The 20,690-nt window shown below is 47.2% G+C and overlaps 1 protein-coding gene across 3 annotated transcripts in view; it reads right to left on the bottom strand.

Moving 5' to 3' along the window:
• Positions 1–1,493: 1,493 nt before the first annotated feature.
• The window catches only part of RNF122 (ring finger protein 122), a 34,398-nt gene continuing 15,201 nt past the window's right edge, over positions 1,494–20,690 (bottom strand). For 2 of the 3 annotated variants that reach the window (XM_083589196.1, XM_083589198.1), the window contains exons 2-6: positions 17,689–17,845; positions 10,525–10,570; positions 8,657–8,698; positions 5,967–6,049; positions 1,705–2,742 (exon numbers count right to left, since the gene is read on the bottom strand). In XM_083589196.1, coding sequence (XP_083445322.1) covers positions 2,628–2,742; positions 5,967–6,049; positions 8,657–8,698; positions 10,525–10,570; positions 17,689–17,845 — 443 coding nt within the window. In that variant the 3' untranslated portion in view covers positions 1,705–2,627. Of the gene's footprint in view, positions 2,743–5,966; positions 6,050–8,656; positions 8,699–10,524; positions 10,571–17,688; positions 17,846–20,690 lie in introns of all 3 variants that reach the window. The other variant, XM_083589197.1, reaches the window with a different exon arrangement.

Raw genomic sequence — 20,690 nt, 5'->3', positions numbered from 1 at the left:
TGGAAAATTTTAATAAATATTTTTTTAAAAAAATGAAAGAAGGCAGGATATCAATGAGACGTATGAATCAGCTAGAAAGGGATCCAGAAAGCTCAAATATGGAGACTGGTGACCACTAGGGGGAAGCGATTGGTAGTAGAGCATCTGCTTTCCGAGCAGGTCCCAGATTTAATCCTGGCATCTCCAGGTCTGAAATCCAGGAGAGCTGCTGTCGGTCAGTATAGAGGCAATGCTGAGCAAGGTGGACCAGTGATCTGACTCAGTATAATGCAGCTTCCTGTTTAGTTGAGGAATGTAAAGGTAAAGGTAAAGGGACCCCTGGCCATTAGGTCCAGTCATGGCCGACTCTAGGGTTGCGGCGCTCATCTCGCTTTACAGGCCAAGGGAGCCGGCGTACAGCTTCCGGGTCATGTGGCCAGCATGACTAAGCCGCTTCTGGCGAACCAGAGCAGCACACGGAAATGCCGTTTACCTTCCCGCTGGAGCGGTACCTATTTATCTACTTGCACTTTGACGTGCTTTCGAACTGCTAGGTTGGCAGGAGCAGGGACCGAGCAACGGGAACTCACCCTGTTGCGGGGATTCGAACCGCCGACCTTCTGATCAGCAAGCCCTAGGCTCTGTTGTTTAACCCACAGCACCACCCACATTGAGGAATGTACCATGAGCTAAAACAGAGGCCAAGCCCCATAAACTGTTGGTGGGGCTGCTTGGTTGGCACTGGTCCACATTCTCCATTTTTGGAATGCCCCCCATTGGTGAGGTGCCTCCCCCTTATTAACCTACAGCAGGAATTTAAACAGATTTCTGCTCATCCAGGGATTTGATAGCCAAATGATAACTGCATTTCCAGCAGCCTTGACATTATTAGCTATGAGCTGGTGTGGCTAAACACCCTTCAATGTTTATTCCCTCCCTTATTTTATTTTTTAATTATATCATTTTGTTGTTTGCTGCCCTGACTTCCTTTGGGAGGCATGGCAGGATAGGAATTTAATATTATTATTATTATTATTATTATTTTAATACCTTGGGCCTTTAAGAAAAAAAAAACATTTAAACTGGGGATGTTGGGGATCAAACCTGGGACTTTCTGCATGCAAAGCAGATACTCTGCCACTGAGCTACAATTGATCTACCAAGGATATGGAAAGTCAAGGAAGTATTTGGCCAAGTCTTACCAGCTTTTTAATTCAGCACAGCACCCTTCAATCCAGAAGTAATTTTTAAATAAATTTTTTAAATTAAATTTTATATTAAGATAATGCTGATAAATTCCAACAAAGAGTTACATGCTTAAACTAGCCCTATATAAGCAAATAATAATAATGTAATAATGAGTGGGGACACTCAAATAACTGGAATTGCTGAATACTTAGCCAGTGCTTCAACTATCTGTGACACAGCCTCTCCAAAAGTGATGATAAATACAGTGGTTTCGTTTTTGAAATGTATATATATATTTTAAAATAAACAAAATATCAGCCAACAGGTTTCAGAGAAAGTAGATTTATTTTTCTGTACAAGGGTAAAACAGGAAGAAAAAGTTCAAAGGCCACTTAAGAAAATACATCCCACCCCTCTTTCAAATCAAAGAGAGGAATCACACCTGTCTTTTGTTATCTCCTCCTTCCCCATGACCTGTGCATAAGGAATGACGAGAGGCAAAGTGTGGCCCCCTCTCCCCCACCCCACAACCCCCCCTCCACTTCTAATGCAGCTACGTGGAAAAGGCAAAAACACCTTTGTGCTCTGAAAGCCACAGGTCGCATCGACACCATACATTTAAAGCACTCTTGCACCACTTTGCATGGCTCCCTTCAAAGAATCCTGCGAACTCGAGTTTGTTAAGGCTTCTGGGAACTATAGCTGTATCCTATACAACTCTCCATACCCTCAAACTACAGTTCCCAGGATTCCTTTAGGAAAGCCCTGGCTTTTGTAGGAGTGCTTCAAAATTCATGGTGTGGACACGGGTTTTGGTGGGGAGTGTCTTCTGCAGCAGCCAGGAGGTTTCCATTTAAGTCTTACTGTAAACATGGACTCTAGGTTTTGCGGAGAAGAACCCTGCGATTGGTCTAGATCAGGCGGCGCCCAAGCTAAAGCTCCCGATTTTAATCGTAAAACGGACCCTTCTGAGGAGGGGCCCAAGTGGGGTTGGGGAACTGGCTTCCTAGAAAGAGTTCATTAAGCCTGCTAAAATAGCCAAGGGACGTGGGGTTGGGGTCATCACCCAGCAATTGGTTCTGACCAGTATGTCCTAGACGAAGGGAAGACTTGACATCGTAACGTCCTGTTGTAGGAACCAAGTGCGAGAGACTTGTGTTGTCCTTGTAGGATGTCCTCTGCTCCTAAGCCCTTTTGTGTGCCGAAGGACCGAGACAAACGAAGATCCAGGCACAGGTTTGACCAACCTTCCCCCAAAATTTGCCCCCAGACCGGGGACGCACAACAAGGCCAGCTTGTTGGCACTAGGTACAATTCCCCCTTTGCCTCCTTCGAGGAGGAGACAGTCCCTAGTGAGAAGTCTCTGAAGCTGGGGGCGCGAGTTTTAGTGCGGACCCCTCGCCCAGGCAATCATCTATGTCAGTAGAAGGTCTGCTTTGGGGGAAGTGGGAGGCTGGACGTCACACCAGCTCATCCAGGAGTATGCTAATGCTCTGGTGAGGCTCCGCAGGGCCTGCGATGGGCTTGTTGCACATGGGGCAGACGCAGCGAACTTCCAGCCATTTCACGAGGCACCTGCAGCCAAAATGGAAGTAGGGAAGGGAGATGGGGAGAGAGAGGTGTAATTTGACAGCATTAAAAGCTGAGCTGCTATAGCTTAGTTGGAAGAGCATGAGATCTCAGGGCCATGGATTGGGCCAAAGACTGCTGCATTGCAGAATCCAACCCTATGATTCTAGGATGATGTTTTAGCTCAAAGGTAGGGGTAAACTTCAAGGGATGCGGGTCTAAACCACTGAGCCTCTTGGGCTTGCTGATCAGAAGGTCGGCGGTTCGAATCCCCGTGACGGGGTGAGCTCCCGTTGCTCGGTCCCTGCTCCTGCCAACCTAGCAGTTCGAAAGCACATCAAAGTGCAAGTAGATAAATAGGTACCACTCCGGTGGGAAGGTAAACGGCGTTTCCGTGCACTGCTCTGGTTCGCCAGAAGCGGCTCAGTCATGCTGGCCACATGACCTGGAAGCTGTACGCGAACTCCCTCGGCCAGTAAGCAAGATGAGCGCCGCAATCCCAGAGTCGTCCGCGACTGGACCTAACGGTCAGGGGTCCCTTTACCCAGGGGTAAACTTCACAAATATGGCCCTCTGTCAGGCCCTTGGCAACCTCCCTAAGTCAAGCCCCCTCCCAGTCACACCTATTCTCCCCTGGCTGTCCCCTCACTGGCTTTGCTTTTTGCCGGGCTAGAATATGACCTTGAGCTCTGGCAGGGCCTCTAACCTTGCTTTGATGGCATTGCAGGGCAGGCTGGGCGAGTGTATAGAAACTAGAAGACTCTGAAGACAAGATTCACATTCATCCCTCTGCCCGTTTTTGCTTATGGCCCTGCCACATCACTGGCACACAGCCCCTATGAGGTTGCTCTGAAGGAATTGCAGCTCTTGGGCTCAGAAGGGTTCCCCAGCCATGAGGCAAGGTATAGCCTGGCCCACAGAGAATGCTATGGATCTGTGCATGCGTGTGCATGCTCTCAGCAGACATGTGGCACTGGAACTAGCATGCGTGCATGTTGCTTCCAGCATTTCTGGTTGCACAGGAGCCCGCAAGTGTGCAGACAGAGCCTCCAGTGCCCAGCTGCTGCAATTCTCCTTTTCCTGCCTCTTCTGCTCCTATCCACAGCCAGACAGGGAGGCAAGGAAATGCAAGCTGCAAAGTGATCCTAGCACTGGCTTCTCCAAGTCACTTGCTCCCTGTTACCCCACTGCCTTGCCATTTCTCTCCGGAAAACGCCAGGGTCGGCTTGCACAAGCCAGCTGGGATTTTAACCCCAGGCGATAGCAGGTGCTGCGCTTGGCCTGACTCCCAGGGTTCTGGCACCTGCTGCATGGAGAGGATGCCAGGGGGTTAATGAATGGTTTGAACACAAGTTTATGGGCCCAGACAGATAATAATGGAGCCACCATTCATCCAGAACAACCTGGATTAGAATTGGGGATTCTGGGCTCTGTGAGCAACTGCCCTGTGTTGATCGTCTGGGCTGTTATTCAGTCTACTCCTGGGCTGGTCCACAAGACAGGAAGATATCTCTAAAGCAGCAGTGACTAATTTGGTGCCACCAAGATGTTGCTAGACTCCAACTTCCCTCACCCCTCACCATTGACCTTGCTGGCTAAGGGCCGATAAGAGCTGGAGTCCATCAACATAAGAAGCGCACCTTGTTGGCTACCCCTGCTATAGAGGGTTTCTTGTTTGAGCTGGGACTTCGCCTGAGGCTCGGCAGTGTTGAGGGGCTGCCCCACCCACCATTTGCAAGCTGGTCAAGTGGAGGCGGTCAATTGGCAGGTTACAATTCAACCCCTGAAATAACCCGCCAAACACTTTCAGTGATGGGGAGGGAGCTTGCAATCTCGACATGTTCATGGTGGGTGAGCCCTTAAAAAAACCAAAAACGGTCTCCCCTTTTAATATCGTTCCAGTTCTGTTTTTAATATAGCTTTTTAAGCCCTGCTGCTTTTGCTCCTAGCACTCTTGACGCTGACATTAGTGAGGAAGGGAGGGGGTAACCCTATGAAGGCCCCCCTCCTGTGAGGATTCAATCTGCCATCAAGGCAGCTGTTGGAAGGACAAATATTTCAAGCACGTTTGAAGCCCATGGCTCCCCCCACAAAGACTCACGGCAACTGCAGTTTACCCTTCACAGAGCTACAATTCCCAGCACCCTTAATAAACTACAATTCCTGCGATTCTTCAGGGCAATGTGCTTTAAAAGAAATGTGTGTATGGGGCCTGTGGGGCAGGAGTTGTTCTGACCCCCTGCCTGGAACATCATCACCAACTCTGTTTCCTGCTCTAATCTAGTTGGGGGGCTGTTTCCAGACAAAGAATGATCTTTATTAAGGGCAAGACAGCCAGAACTGCCACAGACATTGGCTGCAACTGCAACTTGAGCTTGCTGGCAGCTTTTTTTTTTTTTTTTTAAAAAAGGTAATAAGAAAGAAAACAAATAGAAAACTTAAAAGAAGGAGGGGGAAGAGTAAGACACCACTCCCCTGTGCCAAAAGTATAAGCTCCCTCCCTTCAAATCATTTTACCTTGGGTTATGAACGTGATCCATGCGGGAGGCACATTCGCAACCCGCAGAGCACGCGTGGGTTGCGATTCGGTGCTTCTGCGCATGCACAAAGCGCAATTTAGCGCTTCTGCACATGCGCGACCGCCAAAACCCGGAAGTAACCCATTCTGATACTTCCGGGTTTTGGCGCATCCGCAACCTGAAGAAATGCAACCTGAAGCGTCTGTAACCCGAGGTATGACTGTATTTTGCCTCAGGGGTTCAGCCAAAATCTGCCCCCCATTCAACTATCTTCCCCTCAGTTGAAACAAATGTAGGCTTCATTTCAATGGGTTCTTTGTTCCTACTCTTGGCTTGGCAGATGTTTTAGCCCACCTTAAGGTACAGAGCGGATAATAAACAATCCATCAAGCAAACAATAGGTGCAACCCTGGCTTCCTTCTGACCGCCGGCGATGGCTCTGAACCTTGGCATGTCACGGTCCGGTTTGATCCAGGCCTCGGCCCACTTCTGCCAACCTCCCGTCTCACAAAGATGCCCTCCCTCCCCGCAGCCCAAGAGGTTTTCAGAAACAAAAGCCAGGCTCCCTCCCCTCGCCTCTTTCTGTGGGCAAAGGCGCCCATCTCCTCTCCCCAGCCGCATGCACCAAAGGGCGTTAACTGAACGCCGGGCGTCTTGCCAAGCCGAGAGGCACAAAAGCAGCTATTTGGCCCATCCTTGGCAGCTACTCACTTTCTGTGGAAGGCATGTTGGCATGGCAACACTCCCAGCTCATCTTTCACTTTAAAGTCTTCTAGGCAGACGGCACAAGTCTGCTGTGGAGAAAGGGGGGGGGGGGAGAGAAGAAGAGGCGTACATTACAAAGCTGTCTCCTGCGTGCCCACCCACAGCAGATCTCAGTGGAAAAGACGGGCCTTGTCATGTTTTGCAAAGGCTGGGTGAGAAACAGGAGTTAGAACGGGGCAGAGTCAAAGGAACTGCCCAGTTTTGCTTCCTGCCAAATCATTTGACCCAGTTGCCGCGGAAGAGACACAGCTCAGGGATTATGCATCTGCCTCGCATGCAAAAGGTGCCAGGTTCCATCCCTGGCATCTTCAGGGCCGGGCTGGGGTACTACTGCAATGCACTCTATGTGGGGCTACCTTTGAAGGTGACTCGGAAACTGCAATTAATCCAGAATGCGGCAGCTAGACTGGTGACTGGGAGTGGCTGCCGAGACCATATAACACCAGTCTTGAAAGATCTTCATTGGCTTCCAGTATGTTTCTGAGCACAATTCAAAGTGTTGGTGCTGACCTTTAAAGCCCTAAACAGCCCAGGTCCAGTATACCGCCCTGAGCCCAGCTTCGGCTGGGGAGGGCGGGATATAAATAAATTTTTTTATTCTTCTTCTTATTATTATACCTGAAGGAGTGTCTCCATCCCCATCATCCAGCCCGGACACTGAGGTCCAGCGCTGAGGGCCTTCTGGTGGTTCCCTCATTACGAGAAGTGAGGTTACAGGGAACCAGACAGAGGGCCTTCTCGGTAGTGGCGCCCACCCTGTGGAACACTCTCCCTTCAGATGTGAAGGAAATAAGCAGCTATCTTCTCTTTAAAAGACATCTGAAGGCAGCCCTGTTTAGGGAAGTTTTTAATATTTAATGCTGTACTGTTTTTAACACTTGATTGGGAGCTGCCGAGAGTGGCTGGGGAAACTCAGCCAGATGGGCGGAGTATAAATAAATAAATAAATAAATAAATAAATAAATAAATAAAATAATAATAAAATGTTGTCCTGGGGTTGTGTTGATTTGTGTGGATCCGTGACAAATTTCATTTGGGCTGCAGCAACTGGAGGAGGCTACCCTGGTCCGATAAAAGCTGCATGGCTGCCCTGACTGGTTTTTTTTAATGACCGGCAACAACTCTTCAGGGTCTCTGACAGAGGTCTTTCATGTCACTTACTACTCACGAGGTGCCCAAGATTCAACCTGGGACCTTCTGCATGCAAAGAAAAAAAACACACAAGCTCTACTTTCTTAGGGTTCCTTCTTTCCTTCCTGCCAGGGATTTTGCTTCAGTCTCACTGATATTCACTGAATAACAGTTTATCTGTGTAAGTGTTTAGCAAATTTTGATTTTTCTTCTATGGGAAGATGCAAGACAGAAAAAGGAGGTGCTGCCTCACATAGCACATAATGCAAGCCATGGCACTTGCTCCTCCAAAATAGAGTTAAAAAGAGTTTAGACAAATTCATGGAGCCTAGCAATGGCTACGAGCCATGATGGCTATGCACAGCTTTTAGTGTTGGAGGTAGTGTGCCTTGAAAAGACAATTAAGGGAAAGCTTAATGAAGGATAAAGCTATCAGTGGCTGCTGGTTATCATAGCTACATACCGTGTCCAATTGTGGGCACCACAGTTTAAGAAGGATGTTGACAAGTTGGAATGTGTACAGAGTAGGGCAAACTAAGAGGATCAAGGGTCTGGAAAGTAAGCCTTATGAGGAACGGTTGAAAGAGCTGGGTATGTTTCACCTGGAAAAGAGGAGACTAAGAGGAGATAGGATAGCCATCTTCAAATATCTCAATGGCTGTCACATGGAAGAGGGAGCAAACTTTTTGTGTCTAATGTAGATTACCTCTATCTTTATACTTTTTGCACCATTTTCAATTTAGAAAGAGTAAAAATTTTGAGGTCTTAGAACAAAGGAAGGGTGTCAATATGTGTATATGTACGTAATGATTAGAATGATGATATGGTTTTATTTGTGGATGTGTGTTTTTGTTTTTGTTTGTTTGTTTGTTTTTTCTCTTGTATTTTGTTTTGTTTTCTTGTTTGTACTGTTTTATTTTGTATTCAAGGTTTGTAATTTCTGTTGTAATTTTGCATTGAAAATAAAAATTAAAAAAAAAAAGAGGGAGCAAGCTTGTTTTCTCCTGCTCTGGAGGCCGGGACTCGAACCACTGACTTCAAGTTACAAGAATGGAGATTCCAACTTTCTGACAGTCAGAGCTGTTCGACAGTGGAATGGACTCCCTCAGGAGGTGATGGAGGTTTTAAAGCAGAGGTTGGATGGCCATCTGTCTTGGATGCTTTAGCTGAGATTCCTGCATTGCAGGGGGTTGGACTAGATGACCCTCAGGGTCCCTTCCAACTCTACAATTCTATTATTCTCTATCCACTGCGGGAGGCAGTATGATTCTGAACACCGTTTGCTGGGAATCACAAGTGGGGAGAGTGTTGTTGCATTCCGACCCCGATTTTGAGCTTCCCATAGGCCTCTGGTTTGCCACTGTGGCCTCTGGCCTGATCCAGCAGGGCTCTTCTTACGTTCCCCTCCCCATGTGCCCCAGAAAGAAACTGCAAGGGAGCCTTGCTTTTTAAATGTTGGTTAAAAGCCAGCCCCTTTCATCCATCAAAGTGGATTCTATACTCACCCCATGTAAGTTTAGCTTTCTGGCATCACCTTTTAAAACCACCTGAGAGGAAGAAAGGAAAGAGAAGGAGGCAGATTAGCATCAGGGCACCAGAAATGAATGATCAGGGCATGTATTTTAATCCTGCTGACTACTGTGCAGACAGACAGTGACTGCTGCTGAACACTGAAAACCTTGGTTTATACAGAAACCACATAAATCACACAGGCAGACTTGCTGGGTGGGGAGATCTGGCCCAGATAATTCGGGATTTGGCAAACTTCCCCATTGTTTCTCTCTTTGCTCAAACTTTTCCGTCCTTTCTGATCAGCACATAGCTTTGACTCTTCATGGACACGTGTGCTGTGCAAGCGCATTTCTGCAGTACAGCAGTGCCCTGCAAAAGCCACACTGAGGTCTGAAATGTGTAGGTATTGGTGAGTGAAGGTGTACATCAAAGCAGTTCGTGGGCGGAAGGACAACTGCAAACTACTGATTGCCAGGTTATTCTGACGAAAACAGAAAAAGTGATGGAAACTGCCGATGTTCACTTATTCATCTCACATCCGGAACATAAATCAGTCTGCTGGTATTCACGGTTTGCCCCCACCCCAGCCCACAAATGATATGCAATTGGTGATACGTAATTGTCATCGAATGATTTGAATTGTGTTTCCCTTGCACTGAAAGGAATGTTGTGGAAATAGTCACCTCATACATTACACTGAATCCGTCAATCTATGTGAATAAATATGCAAAATCCGTCAAACAGCAGAGAGATGAGTAACTCTGCATTTGGTGGAAACTGAGCCGCAGCAGAACAGAAGCAGCACAGATTGTCATGAAAACAGGACACAATGGAAACAACCAGTGCTTTTTTCCTGGGGCTCCTCAAGAGTACGCAGTACTGGCACCCTTTCCGCCCAAATGTTAAAAGTGTGGCACTTAACAACTTCATGGTTAGTAATGCCAACTTTCTTCCAATTAAAAAAACCACAGGAAACAACTGTCTTCTTACATCCAGAATGCTGATAGGTAGGGTTGTGGAAAGATTAATATTGCACACCTAACACCAACCACTGTCTCTGCATGCTAGCCAGAGTGAAAGTTGGTAGGGGTGGGCAGGCAAGTTGCTACACCAGCCTGGAGCTGGCACAACAACCAGGCCTCATGCCGTCATGTGTTGGCAATACAGCAGGCTCAGAATTCCTTCCCTGCCTCTGGAACACAGAATTTTGGGTCTTCCTGCTGCTGGTGGGTTCCTAACCAGTCGCACTTCCCCATGTTTGGTAGGTGGAAAGTGGTGCTCCACACTACCTGAATGAGGCCGGTGTAATACTGCAGGCAGAGGCTGGCAGGACTGAGAGACATCTCTGCCCTCTATCCCTGCCCAAAGGGGAGATTGCATTGCTCTGTTCCTTCAGATTGCTTGGTTGGCTGGTTGTCAGGTGTTTGGCAAGTGCTGTGCAATGGGGGCACAGAAGCAGGTGCCCGAAAAGCCACTTTTTGCCAAGCTATGCTTTTATGTGCCCCACACCTGGCGTCACTTGTAGGGCAGGAGGCTGCAGCTTGCACAAAATGGCCTCGCAGGGAAATGGGAACACTTGGTGGGCCAGATTAAGCCTGTGGGACAGAGCTTCCTCACTTCAGGTATATAGAATTTCAGCTTTACATGGCTATGCTAGGGATACAAGATTGGCAAAAGATTTCCTGCTTTGTTCTAGATTATGAACATCTCACTTCGCGTTGCACACTAAGGTCCTGGCAAGCCCAGAAAGAGGCATCTCAGCTCCTTCCCACACCTGCTCAGGAACTAAACCATTCCCTTGGTCATAGTTTGGAAAGCAAAAGGGGAAAAAATATTTAAAACCAGGTCATAGCCCTGTTACCTCTTTGTATCCAAATCTTTCACTCTGTGCCTGATGTCGAAGTTTACTGCAGAGGGAAAGGGAACATTTTTTAAGTTAACAGGAAAAACCCAAACATGCTAAAAAACTTCTAATAAAGGAGAGACTACCAGCTTCTAAGGCAATCTGTATGCTAGCAAACAGCTCATACCATCCAGCAGTTCTTCCTTATGCTTACGCTATATCCAGTGTGGAGAACCGTCGGCCCTCCAGATGTTGCTGAACTGCAATTCCCATCATCCTTGGCCATGCTTGTGGGGCTGATGGGAGTTGCAGTCCAGCAGCATTTCAAGGCTTGTTTACTGTGCACCCATTTTTCAATCACTCGGTCCCACAAAGCTACACTACTTAAGGTCTTAAGTGACCTGTGTGATCCCAGCCAAACTGACAACTTCCCCTGCTCTCACAGAAACCTAATGCAAACATATTGCCACTTTTGCCCTCTATTTGTGACAATGTCATGCCTTCACAGCAGCTGAACTGTATCAGAGGTTTTATCAACACGTGTAAGAAAAGGCAGGATAGTTGTTAAGGCCAAGAAATCCCTAAACATTGGAACTCCCTGCCTATTGACAGCAAGCAGGCTCCTTCACTGTACTCTTTCCAGTGCCTGCTTAAAACATTTTTGTTTAGTCAAGCCTGCCCAGGCATATGGAAGCTACATGTGTTAATCTGTTTTTAGTTGATTGTTGATTTTAATTGGCTTTTGAATGTTTTTCAATATGTGGTTTTAACCGCCTTTTATTGATAATGCTTTTTTTCTTTTCTTGTTGCAAACTGCTTTGAGGGTTTATTACGATCACGTGGCATATACAGGTCGTTAAATAAAAATAAATGAACTGTGATGTCAAAGACAAGCGGCAAGGCTTTGTTATCTTAAACTGGCAACATCTCATTTGATTGCAGTAATTTTATATGTGGGGCTGCCTTTAAAGATTATTTTACAAGAACTTATATTTAAAAGTGTATGCATGATGGGTTTCCCAATTAATCCTGGGTGCTTTTGAAGTAGATTTAAATATTTCTGCAATTGATTCATCTAAACCAGGGACGGGGAGTGTCCTTTTGCTTGCGGGCCACATTCTCTCCTGGGCAAATTTCTGAGGCATGAATGCCACTGAAGGGCAATGCCAAGAGCAGAGGTGTCTAGAGTAATGGTACATTCCAGCCACACAAACGTCGTAGGTTTCTACACATGTGCGCAAACATGCCCTCCATCCAGGTGAGCAGGCGGCATTAAGGACACATTCCTACCCGACAGAAGCACGCCAGGAGTATGCAAAGAAAGATCAGGAAAGGGTGTGGCCTGGGAACAGGGGCGTGGCCTAATGAGAATCCCGAGGGCCAGATTTGGCCCCTGGGCTTGCGGTTCCTCATCTCTGTGCTAAGCAATTTAATCAGTGGAACATTGGAACCCTAGCAAGAAACAACAAATAAAATCAATGTGCAATTATTGCCTACATACACCGTGGACTTCTGAATGATGGCTTATAGCCACGGACTGGGAGGCTGGTTTTCCAGAGAGCCGTTCGGCAGAAACAAAAACAACAGCCGATTGGTCCCAGGCAGATGACACTTGCTGGGATTGGTTGCACAGAGTCATTCCTGCTTCCAGAACTCTTTTTTCCCTAGGACTGCAAAGCAGAGGAAAGTGAGAATGCAACTGCTCAGCCGTATGCTTCAAGATTGGGAGCTCAATGGAAAACAAGCTGGAGCTGCCCCTGGGCAGGCAGTTAAAATGCTCAAGGGATGCTGGCAATGAACCTGGCTCCAGTCCTGAGGCTTAGAACTTTTGGTCAAGGCTCATTCAGACACCTCGCCAGGACAAGCACCCATTCACTGCTGTGGAAGTCAAACCGGCTGGCCTGAGCTGCTGGAGGCAAGAAACAGACAGTGAATAATAGGGCTGGGCTAGGGGCCACCACATGGGAAAGAGCTGTAGCTCAGTGGTAGAGCAACTGCTGTGCATGCAGAAGGTCTCTGGTTCAATCCCCAACACCTCCAGCTAGGAGCCATGCCAGTGTCATTCTTGACTTGCAGCCACCTTCAACATCAATCAAGAAGGACCAGAGAGAGCTAAAGCACTCTGTATCTGGAGAGCGGGATTAAGAGTGCTGAAACCTCAACCTAATCCTAAAAACTGAGGCCAAATATGCCCAGAACCAACTTTTTTACTCTCGTCTTGTCGCATCTTCTGGCTGGGAATGTGTCAGTTGAACCTTTTAGTTTAGCAATGTAACACTGGTGATTTGCAAAGTTTGCAGAGTCTGTTGGGCCTGTTAATATTAGACAGCCGCTTTAATTTTTCCCCCAATGCCTGCTGAAAACATTTTAGTTTAGGCAGGCCTACCCAGGCATGTGATTTTATTACGCATATTAAAGGTAAAGGGACCCCTGACCATTAGGTCCACTCGTGGCCGACTCTGGGGTTGCGGCGCTCATCTTGCTTTACTGGCCAAGGGAGCTGGTGTACAGCTTCCGGGTCATGTGGCCAGCATGACTAAGCCACTTCTGGCGAACCAGAGCAGTGCACGGAAACGCCGTTTACCTTCCTGCTGGTAAAGGTATGGGCCAGTCGTGTCCGACTCTAGGGTTGCACACTCATCTCGCTTAAGAGGCCGGGAGCCAGCGCTGTCCGGAGACACTTCCGGGTCACGTGGCCAGCGTGACTAAGCTGCATCTGGCGAGCCAGCACCAGCGCCGCACACGGGAATGCCTTTTACCTTCCCGCTATAAAGCGGTACCTGTTTATCTACTTGCACTTAGGGGTGCTTTCGAACTGCTAGGTGGGCAGGAGCTGGTACCGAACGACGGGAGCTCACCCCGCCGTGGGGATTCAAACCGCCGACCTTGCGATCAGCAAGTCCTAGGCACTGAGGTTTTACCCACAGCGCCACCCACGTCCCTCTTCCCGCTGGAGCGGTACCTATTTATCTACTTGCACTTTGATGTGCTTTCGAACTGCTAGGTTGGCAAGAGCAGGGGCCGAGCAATGGGAGCTCACCCCGTCATGGGGACCTTCTGATCGGCAAGTCCTAGGCTCTGTGGTTTAACCCACAGCGCTACCCGCGTCCCCATATTACACATATTAGTCCATCTATATTTCGATCACTATATTATGCCTACTTGTTTTTAGTCTGTTGATTTATCGGTAATTTCTAAAGCGTATTTTACTTCCTTGTGGTTTTGTTTTTTTAATTCAGTGCTATATAAATCTTGCAAAAGTAAATAAATGAAACTCATGTAACAAACATGCTCAGCTCTCAAAAAGTCTACAGTAAATATTATTGACAAAACTTCAGTGATGGCTAACTCGATCTTAACAAGAGCATTCAAATTTCCAATGGAGGAGGTTGAGAGATCTCCCTTAAAACTTTCTCTCAAAGTAGATATTGCCGCTTGCCCTGGGAAAAGTCAACGCTGACTATGTCTTTTCTTTAGGGATTTTGATGGAGACAGAAGCTCCAAAGAAAAGTTGAAAGAAATCGGCTCTTTGTCATCCATTTGGCTATTCCTAGACATCCCGGCTGCAGGCAAATGCACAGTTTAAAAATAAGTTTTCTATAAATAGCCAATGGAAGCAAGACATATCTCTTCTTTCCCCCAGAAACAATGGATCTGTCTACCACCTGAATGAGGCCCTCCCCTCTGCAACTTCCTGCCATTTCCTGTTTCGTGAAGACAAGAGCTGGTCATCTTAGCTTGGCAGAATGTCCTCGGCTGGTTGTTTCTCAAGGGAATGGTCACACAAATATAAACATCTGGTGTCAAGGCAAATCAGTTATTCCAGTAAGGAAGGGTTAAAACTGGGTGGGGTGGGGTGCGTAGATTTTTCATTTTAAGGTGGGGAAATGGCTAATGGCTTGTGCATGTGTCGTAAGAGAGCTTCACAAAATTATTTGCAGTGGGGAAGAAGTGGTGAAGAGCTCTTTCACTCTCTCTCATTGGGATCAAACGGTCTCGGTCCAGTATATCTGAAGGAGCGTCTCCACCCCCATCCTTCTACCCGGACACTGAGGTCCAGCACCAAGGGCCTTCTGGCGGTTCCCTCACTGCGATAAGCCAAGTTACATGGAACCAGGCAGAGGGCCTTCTCGGTAGTGGCGCCCGCCCTGTGGAACACCCTCCCACCGGATGTCAAAGAGAAAAACAACTACCAGACTTTTAGACGACATCTGAAGGCAGCCCTATTTAGGGAAGCTTTTAATGTTTGATGCATTACTGTATTTTAATATTGTGTTGGAAGCCGCTCAGAGGCAGTAATTCTTAGAGGAAGGGCTGTAGCTCAGTGGCAGAACATCTGCTTTGAATGTGGAAGGTTCCAGGTTCAATCCCTCGTCTGAAGAGGCTCTGGAGAGCCTCTGCCAGTCCCTGTAGACCAGCGGTTCTCAACCTGTGGGTCCCCAGATGTTGTCGAACTACAACTCCCATCACCCTTAGCTAGCAAGGCCAGAGCTCAGGGATGATGGGAGTTGTAGTCCAACAACATCTGGGGATCCACTGAGCCAAGATGGTCTGACTCGGTATAAGGCAGCTTCCTATGTGCCTATGGTCTCACAACAGCAGAGGCTGGGAATCAGGAATGCCGAACTATGACGGCTGCTGGCCTGATCCAGCTGGACACGTGTGCGTAAAGAGAGAAAGGGAGGCAAACCTCTATTTTATCCTGATGTCTTAGGAACCTTGCCCCCATGTGCAATTTCCAAAGAGCTTGAATTTAAAGTATCTTGCAAGTCCCACAACTGGCATATTGTTTGCACCCATCTGTGTATTGTTTGCGCCCACAACCAATCTGGATATACAATGGGGACTGCAAGCTCAATATGAGGAGCACCCTTTGTTTGCCCAGGAATGACATATCAGCCTGGGGATTGAACTGCCCTAAGAGGTTATGACCTATGCATGGCTTACCAAAGAAGTAGCTCTAAATCATACTCAACCCTTCTCTCTCTTTCTTTTTTTGGTATTTGCTCAGGGGACTAGATAATAGCCTCATTGTCCACAAGGCTAAAGCCAGGAGGCCCAGGGCCTTCGCGGCACAGAGCAAAATTCATTCCTCCGCTAACTAATCTGCACATCCTATGTGGCACGGGGCAAAGTCTCCTCTGGCAAAAGCTGCACCCAGCATCGCATTCCGACTCCCACCCGTCCTTGCACATTCATGACGGGCATGGAAGCAACATTCAGAAGCAGTTTGGCAGAAAGAAACCCAGGCCAACAATTGCTCAGGTCTTGAACGGACAGCGCTTGCACTGAATTAGAGCCCTGAGAGATTCGGGATGGAGCAACCATAGCTCAGGCCTCATTTCCACTAGAGCAGTATTAAAGGTAAAGGGACCCCTGGCCATTAGGTCCAGTTGCGGACGACTCTGGGGTTGCGGCACTCATATCACTTTACTGGCCGAGGGAGCCGGTGCACAGCTTCCAGGTCATGTGGCCAGCATGACTAAGCCGCTTCTTGCGAACCAGAGCAGCACACAGAAACACCCTTTACCTTCCCGCTGGAGCGGTACCTATTTATCTACTTGAACTTTGACGTGCTTTTGAACTGCTAGGTTGGCAGGAGCTGGGACCGAGCAACGGGAGCTCACCCTGTTGCGGGGATTCGAACCGCCGACCTTCTGATCGGCAAGTCCTAGGCTCTGTGGTTTAACCCACAGTGCCACCCGCATCCCTAGAACAGTATTACATCACAGTTGAAACAGTCACAGCTTCCCCCGAAGAATCACGGGGACTGCAGTTGGTTAAGAGCACTGACTGATTCACAGAGCAGTCTAATGGTCAATCTCTCTTCACAGGGAACTCTGCAAATTGTAGCTCCGTGAAGGGGATAGGTGACTCTTAGCAGCTCTTGATATCCGTAACAAACTATACTCCCCAGGATTCTTTGGGGGAAGCCATGCCTGTGACAGTGGTATGGTAGTACAGATGGGGCCTGAGTGGCAGAGCAAATGGTTTATATGCAAACCTTCCACATTCTGTGTCCCCTCCACTTAAAAGGATTCAGGTGACAGAAGAGAGACCTCTGCCAGAGGTCTTAAAAGAGAGCTGCTGCTAATCAGGAAAGACCATACTGGGCTATAGATTGAGGGTGGGGCATCTGGATTCAGTCTAAGGGCCAGGTGGGAGCCTGCCAGGGGTCAGCAGGGTCAGAGGCAAAAGTGGGCAGGGTAATGAATGCAAATCTTACCTTTGCACAGAAGGCAGAGGGCCTTCTCGGTAGTGGCGCCCGCCCTGTGGAACACCCTCCCATCAGATGTCAAATAAATAAACAACTATCTGAAACAATTAGCTAGGAAAGTTTTTAATGTTTGATGTTTTATCGTGTTTTTAATATTCTGTTGGGAGATGCCCAGAGTGGCTGGGGAAACCCAGCCAGATGGTGGGGTATAAATAAATAATAAATAATAATAATAATAATAATAGGCTCCTTTCTACACACACACACACACACACACACACACACACACAACCTCTGTTCTCCATCCAGACAAACAACAGGCATTATCAGAGTTCAAGGACATATTCCAGCCAAGCAAAAACATGCAAGGAGGGTGCGAAGCAGGGCCAGTAGGTGGTGTGGCCTGGGAAGACTCTCAAAGAACAAACAGAGAGGGACACATTTGACCCCGGGTCTGATTGAGGTTCCCCGTCCCTGGGCTAGGGACAGCAATTCATAGCACAATTAAGGAGTTATCTGTTTCAACAAGCTTTGTCTTATTCTTGACAGATTCCTGGAACTTTCTTTGAAAAACCTCATGGAAGGACTAGCAAGTTGCTTCCTACAGAATCAGGCCACTGGTCCATCTCACTCAGTGTTGCCTACACTGGCAGGCAGCTGATCTCGTGGGACAAGGGTCTCTACACAGCCTTGCCTGGAGACGACAGGCATTGCACCTGGGAGCTTTCTGCATGCCAAGCCGATGTTCTGCCACTGAGCCACAGTCCTTCCCTTTAGTAGATTTAGCTATTTGGTTTAAAAATATTTGAAGTTTCAATCCTCCCCCTCCTCTTCCTCTTCGACCCCAAATTATCTAGAAAGCAGCGAAGGAGAAGCAACTGCAGTCATAGGCCCAGGTGCCTCGCTTGTGTTTCCTGCCTCCTCCGCCATCTGCATCCAGCATCTCCCTCGGGGCTGTGACTCACCTAATGAAGTAGCAGCAGAAGATGAGGCTGAGCACAAAGACGAAGATCCCCGTGCCAAAAATCACCATGTAGATATTCAGTGGCAAGTCCTGGAATGTGATGGGAGGCATCGTGCACGATTTGTTGGTGTAAACCAGCCCCAAACCACAGAAGCATCCTGGAAGCCAGGAGGGGAAAGAAAGAGAAGATGAGACTCAGGGGTGGAGAGAGACAGGAGAGGAAGGCAGCAGCACAGATCTCCTTAGGATCATAGAATTGTAGAGCTTGGAAGGGACCTTTAAGTTCATCTAGTCAACCCCTCGGCAAGGCAGGACTACGCAGCTAGCCCATACGGGGATCAAACCCATGACCGAAACTAAGCCGTGGAGAATAGGGATGGGCAAATCTGTCCCTTTCGGTTTCTCCAAGTTTGTCATTTCCCCCATCTTAAATTACTTTCTCCACATTTCCTCCAATATACATTACACATTTTTGCATGCTGTGTGAACTAAGGCACACCTTTCTGCAAGCTATTCCCCTAAATACAATGCATTTTTTTTAATGCTATTTGCACAAATGCATATATTTTTGTGCATACTTTTCCCCAAACATAAGCCTTTTGGTTCATGTTGGCTGGAGAACTGCATTGAAACATGTGAAGAAGTGTGAATTTGGAAGGATAATTGCCCTTCAGTTCACATATCTGTTTGCGAAACAAAGACCAGGCAAAATGCACTGAATTTCTCCCTCATCCCTCCTAGAGAATAAGGTGATGGATAGATTCTAGTCATGATGATTATAGGTACCATCTCCAGCACATACCATTCCCTTGCTTAGATAAACGAAAGAAAAACCCCTCATCCAAAAGAACAAAATCCAAACACACAATCACAAAAATAGGATGCATTGATGGGAGCTTTTTATGTTATCATTATGAGCCACTTTGAGCTCAACAGTCTTGTGGAAAGGGGGAATACAAGTATTAAATCAAAAGGCTAAAGGTAAAGGGACCCCTGACAGTTAAGTCCAGTCATGGACGACTCTGGGGTTGCGGTGCTCATCTTGCTTTATTGGCCGAGGGAGCCAGCGTACAGCTTCTGGGTCATGTGGCCAGCATGACTAAGCTGCTTCTGGGGACCAGAGGAACGCACGGAAACGCCATTTATCTTCCCGCCAGAGTGGTACCTACTTATCTACTTGCACTTTGACGTGCTTTCGAACTACTAGGTTTGCAGGAACAGGGACTGAACAACGGTAGCTCACCCCGTCACGGGGATTCGAATCACCGACCTTCCGATCGGCAAGCCCTAGCCTCTGTGGTTCAACCCACAGCGCCACCCGCATCCCGTAAATCAAAAGGCTGCCTACTCCCATATGAACCTGTGCAGAATCTAAGAGCTCCTCTAGATGACCTATTTATTCCACATTCAACTTGATTTCCTTGCACAAAGCTGAAGTAGGAGGATAGACTATCATATTTATTCCTTTTTTTATGGGGAGCTTATAAAACAATAAACATTCATCCCAATCTGTTTATGGGGCATTTGCACATCTTCCCATTAGTAATTCATTCGTCCCACCCTTTTATCGCTTTCCAAACTGCCAAATGTCAGGTATTTTTTGGCACCCCAAGGTCTACGTCAGAGGTCCTCCTCCTGTACCCTTTGGAGGTGGCAATTGGGTATTTTCAGTAGTGGCTTGTGATGCAAGGATCTGTCAATTCTGGTTCTCTCCATTTCTCATTTTTCTAGTCTTAAAATATGTTCTCCATATTTCTGCAGCAATTTGCTTTTAAAAAAAAGGTCATGAATATTCACTAGCATTTTAAGGGTGCATTTCTCATAATAAACACATTTCTGTGTGAAGCTCTGTCTAATGTACACATTTCTGCAAACCCTCCCCCCTGATATAATGCATTTTTGCATGCCATTTTCACTAACATATTCGTTTGTGTGCACATTTTCTCCCAATATACACATTTTTCTAAACACTGTTTGGCTGCAAAATTGGGGCAAGTGTGAATTTTGAAGGACAGCTGTGTTTCACTTCACTTTGTTTCTGAAAATGCAAATTTGATAGATTCACCTTAAAGGCACAATCCCAGTCCCCTTTCCCCTACATTCACCAAATGTCCCTAAAAGAGCAACGGTAGAAGCATAGCCTTAGGAATGCCCAGTATTTCGCTGACCACAAAGAAATGATAAACAGCAATGCCAGGGCAGTGTAGCATAGTGGTTAAAGTTTTGAAATGATGCCTGGGAGGTCAGGGTTCAAATCCACACTCGGTCATGAAGCTCACACAGTGACCTTGAACCAGTCAAGGTCTCTAAATCTAACCCACTTCTCAGGGCTGTTATGAAGATAAAATGGGGTACAGCAAACCTTCAGCCACTTGGAGGGAAATAATATTGCACTTTTATTTTTATTTTTTTAAAAAATGATGACTTCCTTGGAACAGTCATCTTTTTCCTGGCCCACAACAGGAAATGATCAAAACATGATCCCATCCACTATTTAAGGAATCAGTGCACAAAAGGAGGTTTTTGCTGACTTTATCTGAAGCACAGAACAGCTGTGGCTGGTTACAGGAAGGCCTGCTGGAAAGCCAAAATAAGAAAAGAAAAGCCTTTGGGGTTGCTGGTGCTAATAGCAATGCAGAAATGATTAACAATGCATTAAAAATGAAATAATCAGCTGAGGCAGGGGGCCAGTTCCGAGGAAGTCTCTCACCATCAGCTGTTCGCAGAGCGCTGGCCATTCAGATCCAAGCAACAATCTCCATGAGAATGGCAGTGGGGTGGGGGTGGGGTGGGGAGGTTTTTCAGGAAGAATTTGCTACCTTAATTAGGCAAATAATAGAAGCGTGTGTACACATAGCTCTTGACCCTTGCTACACAATTCAAAAGTAGTATCTAGGTTCCAATGGAGACTAGCATTTCCTGTACTGATGGAGATAGGTACACAGGGAGCCCTATGGTCTCACAACAGCTGTCAGACGTGGCGCACAGCTGGTAGGGGAAAGA

The sequence above is a fragment of the Podarcis filfolensis genome, assembly GCF_964270895.1.
Source record: "Podarcis filfolensis genome assembly, chromosome: 15".
Taxonomy (NCBI): Eukaryota; Metazoa; Chordata; class Lepidosauria; order Squamata; family Lacertidae; genus Podarcis; species Podarcis filfolensis.
This window is presented reverse-complemented; position numbering and strand designations above follow the sequence as displayed.